The sequence below is a fragment of the Gracilinanus agilis genome, chromosome 2 (genome assembly GCF_016433145.1).
Source record: "Gracilinanus agilis isolate LMUSP501 chromosome 2, AgileGrace, whole genome shotgun sequence".
Classification (NCBI taxonomy): domain Eukaryota; kingdom Metazoa; phylum Chordata; class Mammalia; order Didelphimorphia; family Didelphidae; genus Gracilinanus; species Gracilinanus agilis.
In genome coordinates this window covers 434,697,558-434,707,555 of record NC_058131.1, presented here as the reverse complement: position 1 = coordinate 434,707,555, position 9,998 = coordinate 434,697,558, and the positions used below count along the sequence as shown (strand labels likewise).

General features: G+C 37.0%; 1 gene segment (V, D, J or C); it reads right to left on the bottom strand.

The window, feature by feature from the left end:
- Window positions 1-8,882: 8,882 nt before the first annotated feature.
- LOC123233917 lies at window positions 8,883-9,458 on the bottom strand. The segment is given in 2 exon segments: window positions 8,883-9,316; window positions 9,413-9,458. Coding segments are annotated over 2 exon segments (480 nt in total).
- Window positions 9,459-9,998: the final 540 nt, after the last annotated feature.

Below are 9,998 nucleotides of genomic sequence, written 5' to 3'. Positions count from 1 at the left end.
TTTCTCTTAATAGCTCCTGACATATCCTCCTTCTCTTCAAAATAACATGATTTATTACACAGGAAAACTTTGAATAATGAAAAAAGTTATAAATTGGTTATAATCATCAGTTATAGTTGGATCTGATATGAATTATGGATCAAATTGTTTGTTTACAGCTCTCTACAAACCTTGATGTATACCTAGGGCCAATCCATCAGCTCTTGGGCCATTCATCACCCTAAATCTCTTTTTCTTTAAATAAAAAATTACATGTGTTGGTATTATAATCACAGGCTGCTCTCTGTTCAGCAGCTGGACAGTGTTCTCCCTGTGGGTTGGTCAGAAGGTACACACTGATAGAATTCTTAACTGATGATATATAGTTCTGTATCTTCTTGATGTAATATTGGTTATGCTGATCTGACTGCAAATAGTATTGATGATCTTGGACTGATTAGAAATGAATTACAAGCAACAGTTGGTGATTGGCCTGTACAATCCTCCCCAGCCAAGGAATTAATCCCAACTGTGAGGTTTAACAATGAAAATCTTCTTGAAGTCGATGGACTAGGCCAATAAGCAGATCTCAACAACAGATAACTAATTTAATTAATAAGTACAGGAATATCTTGATGATATAGGGATTAAGGAAAAAATGGGTGAAGATAGAGGATTTTAAGAGGTTAAACTAAAACTAATATCTAGTTGATAAATAGCCAAGCAGTTCCCCTTGGGGAAAAGCCTGAGGTGGAATTCTGCCACTCTGGCTGGCTTGGCAACATCAGCCTAATTCATATGTTAAATGTCAAAGCTAAACTTGGCTGGTTATAAAAAGCTGTTAATCTTCTGAAATGAATTTCTTGATGGTATTGTTGAGTATTGTTGATGATGATTATAAAATATACTGCAGATTGCAGGATATGACAGTTGACCTAAGTAGCTAGATCCTAGAGTGAATCAGCTAATTCAAGTCTTTGGTGAAGCTTCTGGGTTTGATTGGAGATCTTTCCCCCTTTCCACCCTTTACCACCCACCTAACTCACAACTGAGTCAGTTTCCTTGGGGGTGACCTCCTATTTATAGGGGTGCTTCAACAGTCTTTCACTATCTCATGCCTGCTCTGAATTTCAAAATCTGAACCCCCATCTTGTAACAGTTTATACAAGATGGCTACTTGCAAAGATATGTCTCTGGACATAAAGGAGTTTCTAGCTTCAATGCTTTGGGCAAGATCCCACTATAAACTTTGGGAATGAGTCAAAAGTTTTGTTAATCACTCAAATATCTTATCTAGTCTTGACCACTCACAGAAGCCTCTTTGGTGTTCATTGGCTAACCTTGTTAAGCTGTCCATCACAAATTCTATCTGAAGAAGCATAAGCCAATTTAAAGCAACTGTGTGGTCAACCCTTGCTACCAAACATCCTGAAACACCCTCATTTTCTCTTCCACTGGTCCCTGGAAAAGACTACCCATTTCCCATACCTCTCCTTGTGGAATGAAAGATGAATTGTCTCATCCTCTCTAAGAATGGGGAAGTCTCCATTCCTGATGTCCTCTGACATGCATGTCTATATTTTCTGTTTTAATAAATTAGTAATTTAATTCACCCAGAATTCCTCAGAATCTGAGGTTTAGGTTTTTCTTAATGGACACTAGTCCAGTAGCTAGATGATTATTTATTAAATGAGAAAAATATGATTTTGGTAATAACAGGACTAATTTAACAGAAGCTTCATATTTCCTTCGATTACAGTGTGTTATAAGGAAGATATCTTTGTCTACTATTATAGTTATTATAGAGTATATTAATCAGGGAAGCTGTGTCTTGGATTCCCTTGATATCTGATGCAGGGACACCCGAGTCCTGTCACTCAGCTGGATGTTATAATAACTGCCCCCTTCTCGATAACAGCACCCAGGCAGGATCCCTAAAGGTCAGGTGGATGGGTAACACTTTCAGGTCCCACATGGGGTTGGATTGATTATTAATGTTGGGCTCTATTAGCCTTGGATAATGTTTTCATCTGACTGCATTGCTCCCTCCCCAAGGGTTGTGATGTAATAATGACTCAGGAAGGTACTTAATAAACTTTATCTATAGATGTTAATAAGGGAAAGGAATAACCAGGAATGGATTGGGGATAGGAGACCCTGTCACTAATGGCTATGATCACTAATCCCTCAGGACTGTAGGCTGTTTCAATAATGCTGGAGCTCTTGTTTTTCACCTCCTCTGGCTCAGCTTGGCCATGGCGAAACCAGAGAAAGCAATCTGCTTGATTAATACAGATATCAATGATTCCTCTTAGCTTCTTATTGCCAGTTGTTATGTCAGTCCTACAGCCATCAGGAAATACCTCCCTTACCTCCCTCTGCTTCTTCTCCTTCCTTCTTCCCTGTTCCCACCTGGACCCGGATACCTAAATATCTAATGATGGCTCAGATGTCTAAATATCTAGGGGGAATTCAGAAAGAATCAGAGGACCCACGGTCAGAGATCCAAAGGTCAGTGCTCCAGGATTAGAGATCAATGTCCAAGGCCAAGGATTCCAGGGGTCAAAGCCAAAGGTCCCTGTCAGATGACTCTCAGGGTATTTATATCCTCTGGCCAACTGCCTTCCCAATTGTCCTCACGGCATCTGGGGACATTCTGATGTCTCCAATTGTCTTCACCTGTCAATCAAGGTGAGACTCACAACTCCCAGAGTTTGAATATGACAAGTGTCATGTTCCTCCATATGTGTGTGAATAAATCTATATGTGTGTGTATTCATATGTCCATACATACAAATATGTATATAATGTACTTACAGATAGCAGTTAAAAGAAATCCATGTTTTAGACTTTGCCCTGATTAAATGAAGAAAAATCAGGAAAAAGCATTGGGAAGTCCAGACATGAGTCCAGTTGTATCCAGATTTTATAGCCACAGTAAGCATCTTCCAAATAAAGGTAAATATTGATTAGATCAGTCAGTTATGAGGAGGCAGGATTAGTGTCACCTCAACTCCTCCCGAAATATTTTGACTGGTCCACAATTTGAATGAGGGGATCAGATTAGGAAAGCATGTGCCTCACTATAATAAACGCCCTCAGACTTCAAACTTCCCCTATCAGAACTACATAAACCAAATCAAAAAAATAAATAAGAGAGGAATAAGGGAAGTGAATGAATTGTAAGAAAAAGTAGCCTTACCCAATATCTGGAGAAAACTGAATATGGATAAAAATGAATATACCTTCTTTTCAGCACACACAGTACATATACAAAAATTGACCATGTACTAGGACATAAAAACATCACAAACAAATGCAGAAAAGCAGAAATAATAAATGCAACTTTTTCAGAACATAATGTGATGAAAATTATTATTAATAAAGATTCAATGAGAGACAAATTTAAAACTAATTGAAAACAAAATAATTGAATTCTTCAAAACTCCTGGATCCAATAACAAATCATAGAAACAATTACTGATTTCATTGAAGAGAATGACAATGAGGAGACAACATATCAAAATCTATAGAATACAGCCAAATCAGTACTAAGGGAAAACTTATAATCCTGAGTGCCTATTATCAACAAAATAGAGAAGGAAGAAATCAATGAATTGGCTTACAAATTAAAAGATTAGAAAGAGAACAAATTAAAAATTCCCAGATAAAAATAAATTGAAAATCCTAAAAATTAAAGGAGAAATTAATAAAATTAAAGGTAAGAGAACTATTGAACTAATAAATAAAACTAGGAGCTGGTACTTCAGAAAAATAAATTAAAATAAAGTAATGGTAAATCTAATTTTAAAAGAAAGAAGAAAATCAAATTAACAGTATCAAAAATGAAAAGGCTAACTCACCTCTAATGAAGAGAAAATTAAGGCAATTTTAATTAAGAGCTATTTTGCCCAATTATATAACCATAAATATGACAATCTAAGTGAAATGAGTGAATATTTACAAAATATTAATTGCCTGGATCAACAAAAGAGGAAATAGCATACGTAAATAATCCCATCACAGAAAAAGAAATTGAACAAGCCATCAATGAATTCCCTAAGAAAAAATCCCCAAGGCCAGATGGATTCACAAGTCAATTCTATCAAACATTTAAAGAACAACTAGTCTCAATACTACATAACTATTTGATAAAATAGGCAAAAAAGGAATTATACCAAATTCCTTGTATGCCACAAATATGGTACTGATTCCCAAGTCAAGAAGACCAAAAAGAGAGAGAGAAAACTATAGACCAATCTCCTTATTGAAAATAGATGCAAAAATCTTAAATAACAGCAAGTTATCAGAAGGATTATTCACTATGACCAGCTAGGACTTATACCAAGAATGCAAGGCTGGTTTAACATTAGGAAAACCATGCACATGATTGATCATATCAATAACCAAACTAACATAAATCACATGATTATCTCAATAGAAAAAGCCTTTGACAAAATACAACACCCATTCCTATTGAAAGCACAGAAATTATATGAACAGAAGCACGTTTCATTACAATATTAAACAGTACTGATTTGAAACCATTAGCAAGTATCATCTGCAATGGGGATAAGTTAGAAGCCTTCCCAATAAGATCAGGAGTGAAGCAAGGATGACCATTATCACCACTATTATTTAATATTATGCCAGAAATGCTAGTGGTAGCAATTTCAGAAGAAAAAGAAGTTGAAAGAATTAAAGTAGGTAATGAGGAGACTAAACTATAACTCTTTGCAGATGACATGATGTTATACTTAGAGAATCCTAGAAAAATCAACTAAAAGGCTAGTGGAAACAATTAACAACTTTAACAAAGTTGCAGGGTAGCAAATAAGCCCACATAAATAATCAACATTTCTATATATTTCCAACAAAACTCAGCAGCAAGAGTTAGAAAGAGAAATTCTATTAAAATCATGCTAGACAATATAAAATATTTGGGAATTTATCTACCAAGACAAACTCAGAAATTATATGAATACAACTTCAAAACACTTTTCACACAAATAAAACTAGATCTAAACAACTGGAAAACATTAATTGCTCATGGATAGAATGAGCTAATTATAGTAAAAATGACAACCCTACCTAACTTATTTAGTGCCATACCTATCAAAATACCAAAAACCTTTTTGATAGAATTTAAAAAATTATAAAAAAGTTCGTCTGGAAGCACAAAAGATCAAGAATACCAAAGGAACTAATGGGGAAAAAATGAGAAGGATGAGGGCCTAGGAGTATGAGATTTTAAACTGTACTACAAAGAAGTGAGTACCAAAACAATATGGTGATGACTAACAGACAGAAGGGTGAATCAGTGGAATAAACTAGGAATAAATGACCTCAGGAAGCTATTGTTTGATAAACCCAAAGATTCCAGCTTTTGGAACAAGAACTCACTATTTGACAAAAACTTCTGGGAAAACTGGAAAAGAGTATGGAAAAAATTAGGTTTAGATCAATATTTTACACCCTATACCAAGATAAATTCAAAATGGGTAAATGACCTAAAGATAAAGAGTAAAATCATAAATAAATTAGGTGAACATAGAATAGTATATACCTGTCAGACCTATGGGAAAGAAGGGAATTTAAGACGAAGCAAGAGACAGAGAACACTAAAAGACGTTAAATGAATAATTTTGATTATATTAAATTTAAAAAGTTTTGTACAAACAAAACCAATGCAACCAAAGTTAGAAGGGAAGCAAGAAACTGGGAAAAAAATTATAACAAAACTCTGACAAAGATCTAATATATAAGGAACTAAGACAAATAAACAAGAAATCAAGCCATTCACCAATTGACACCAATTGACCATCGTCCAAGGATATAAATAATCAGTTTTTAGATGAAGAAATAAAAACTATTAATAGTCACATAAAAAAGTGAGTTGTATCACTTATTAAACCGATAAATTATTAAAATACTATTCTCCGTCTGTCAGACTGATAGGTCGGAATGGTAGGCCTCAAACCTGAATCCGTGATAAATACAATCTGACTGATTTGTTTTATAACAGAAAAGGTTTATTTGACACATTTCAAAACAGGGAAAGGAAGGAGGGCCAAAAGGGATTTCCCTATCTCTAATTTTCTTATTTCTCCTCCCTCCAAAATCTAATAGACTCTCGTGAGTCTCTTCTGTTCTTTATACTACCTGACAACCTACACTGTCTGTCTGTCCCTAAATCAGGTGTCGGCAACGTTGGCTGTCAAGCCATATCTGGCTCCACCTCCCGACTGGCCAGTCTGGGCAGAGCCCCAGGATGTGCCCCAGGGGGCCCTTCAGCCCCCGCCCCATATTCCAGTGCCTTCTGCCTCCATCCTCCTCCTTCAGCAGGCATTTATGGCTCTCATGGCCAAAAAGGTTGCCGAACGTTGCCCTAAATCTAGCTTTCCTGACTAAGGCCTCTCTAGAAATAGTCTTGGTAAGGTAATATAGTTCAAACTGCTTGACTTGATAAGGTGGAGACTAAATGGTAGGGTCACCCAAGGCCTATAGCCAAAAGGCTGTAAGTTTACTTGATCACAGACAGAAATATTCTTTCTTCAGGTTGGTTTCTTCACAAAACATAGATATAATTCAAACTGAAGTTCAGGAACACAAGAGGTAGAAGTAGATGTAAATCCAGATGAAAGCTATTCAGAGACTGGAAAGCAGATCAAAGGGACTCAGCTGTAAGGTCAAACGGCTTCCCACAGAAAGTCAGTTATTCTCTTCACAGGAAGTGATCCCTCCAAGTTCCAAAGAAACAGGAACCAACTTGACAGTCTCCAGCCTTCAGGTCCTCTTCATATTTCTTCCTAACATTCTTTGGAACCTTTCCCTTGAATTCTGTCCTTGAGCCAATTTGATAGCAACCTCTATCTTTTGAGAACTTGCTTTCTTATCTCTCTATTTTAATATACGTGAAAAAAGTGTTCTAAATCCTGCCTGATTAGAAATTGCAAATTAAGACTACTCTGAGGTACCAGTTCATACCTAGCAGACTAACCAAAATGGCAGGAAAGGGAAATAATAAATAAATAATAAATGTTGAAAAAATGGAACACTGATTCATTGCTGGGAGAGTTGTGAATTGATCCAACCATTCTGGAAAGCAATTTGGAATTATGCCCAAAGAACTTTAAAAGACTGCATGCACTTTGATTAACTATACCACTACTGGGTTTGTATTCCAAAGAGATAAAAAAAAATTTTGTTCAAAAATATTTATAGCTGCACTATTTATGTTGGCAAAAAACTGGAAAAAGAAGAGATGTCCCTCAATTGGGGAATGGCTGAACAAACTGTGGTATATGATGGTGATGAATATTATTGTACTATAAGGAATGATGAACTGGAGAGACCCCTAGGAATTGTTGTGAGAAGATTACTTAGTTATTATTTAGGAGACCTAGCAGGAAGGGTTTGAGAATTCTAAATGGAATGGGGAAGCAAGAAGTGTGGCTCTCTCTCTCTCTGAGACAGACTCCATGGTGGTTGGGACAAGTTTAACTGATCCTGGGAGACCTCAGAGGAAGTGGAGTTTGTACCCTGATTCCCTGGGATCCTGAAGGAAGACTGACATCTACTTGTGGGAGATTTTGGTAGAGACTATTAATCCCAACCTGAGTTGCAGGTTAACTTGGGCAGGGTTAGCTCCCAGAATCTACTCACCTGAAAGAGTACAACTAGTGGTCCTGGAGGAGCTGCAACATCACTGGAGTGAGTGAGGACTCTGCCGTGAGGATTCCCACTTCAGTCCTGCTGTTCTGTGGGCCCTGTCTGGCTTAGGTCTCAGTTCAGTGTAGATAAGTCCCTCCCCTGATCCTGTGCTTTGCCCTTAGTCTGGAAGTGTAGAAACCCCTATTCCCATCCTTTCCCTTAATTAAATTTGTTATAAACTCTTGTCATTTGCTTGCTAGTTTCCACAGGCCCTTGTCTAGATGGTGCAGGTTGACAGTTAGGCCTAACTGCCACTTCTGTTAACAGACATTTTCCTTAGCAGTTAAACCCAGTCTCCCTAACTTGTTTGGTCCCCATCTTTTGTCATTCCTGTCTCCTACACACCCTTCTGACCCACATTTAATATTTAAGTTATCTCCCCTGGTTTTCCCCATAAGACAATTGATGAAGAGCGAAAGGAGCAGAACCAGGAGAACATTGTACACAGAAACTGAAACATTTGGGACAATCAAATATGATTGATATGACTCGATATTAATAAAAATGCAATGATCAAGAACAATTCTATGAACTTATGAAAAAGAATGCTTTCCACATATAGAGAAAGACCTATAGGAGCAGAAGCACAGAAGAAAAACATATGATTTATCAATTGGTTATATGGGTATATGATTGCGGGTTATGGTTTTTTAAAAAATTACTCTTTACAAATATGAGCAATATGACAATAGGTTTTAAGTAATAAGATATGTATAAACCTTTGAAATTGCTTATCAGCTCCAGAGGAGGGGGAGAGAAGAGAAGAGGGAAAGAACATGAATCATGTAACCATGGGAAAATATTCTAAAAATAAATTAATTAAATAATGTGGGAAAAAATACAAGGAAAAAAAAATAGACGGCCTCAGACCGATTCAGAACACTAGCTGACTTTCCCACATAGGTATATTTCCATGTGCTAAGTGTACATGAAATGTCTACAGGATGCACATAGCAAATTTTAGATAATTTCTGATTTCTCATTTGATACTGTCTGTGCCTTATGTTTGACAAATTCAAAAAAAATTAGGTACCATGTATGAAATATATAACCCATTAAAAGGATACATCCCCACTCTCTGACTCAGAAATAGGAAAATCTCAGAGACAACAGTTGATAGCTATAGAGCTGTTCTCTGGGAATTGAGACAAAACAAAAGATATTGAAAATAAACTTGTCCACCTTACTCTTCACCTGTTATTATAACTGATCTCCTTATACTGGATATTCTTGACTTCCCTCTCTGAGTCATTCTCCACAAGGCCTCTCCAAAGAAAGAGGTTTTTTTCTGCTCTCTCACTCCTCTCCCTCACTGTGCCTCTTGCACAGTAATACATGGCTGTGTCCTCAGCTTTCAGGGACTTCATCTGCAGGTGCAGCAGGCTGTTGCCATTGTCCCTGGAGATGGTGAATCGGGGTTTCAGAGAAGATACGTAGCCTGTGCCACTTCCATCACTACTAATGTATGAGATCCACTCAGGCTCCTTCCCTGGAGCCTGGCGGAGCCAACTCATGTAATAGCTGCTGAAGTCAAAACCAGAAGCTTTGCAAGAGAGTTTCAGGGATCCTCCAGACTGTCTCACATCTCCCCCAGACTCCAAGAGCTGAATATCACAATGGACACCTGCAAACAAAGTCATTGAAAGATAGGTCAAAGAAATCTATCCCTTAAAAGAGTGTTTTCTTCCCCCAAAAGACAAATAAACAAAAACAAAATTACCTTGCAAAATAGATAGAATGAAAATTCCAATTAATCCAAAACCCATGGTTTAGGTCCTCAGTGTTAATCCTTAGGAGAGAAAGTTCATACAAAGAAGTTCCTCTCCCAGAGCTGCAGACAAGGGTTTTGTGCTGGCTTTCATGCCTAGAAGGAGGAGCCTAATTTGCATGACTTCCTCTATTTAATGTGGAGAAGAGCAGCTACCTTCCACTGTGTTGAGTCTCTTCCCTGAGCTACAGAGGCAAGAAACCCCCCAGTATATTTCTCATTAGGAAGGTACCTTAATCCTTCGTAATTTTATTAAATTAGCAGAGAGTGAATCTACCTTTTGTATTAATTCCTTTTTTCTTTTTTTCTTTTTTAGAATTTCTGGACCTTCTCCTAGATACCTCTGCTTCCTTATGAGGCCATTTTTTCCCTCATTCCCTATAGAACTGCATTTCATATGGATTATAATTCCCACTGGCAGTCATGTTCTCTTATATTAAGGGTATCCTGGAGCCAATTCTTACTGACTTGAAAGTACTGATTGTTAAGTTTTCAGTTTAAGACTTCACACTTCAGAAATCATCAATTACTAGAATCA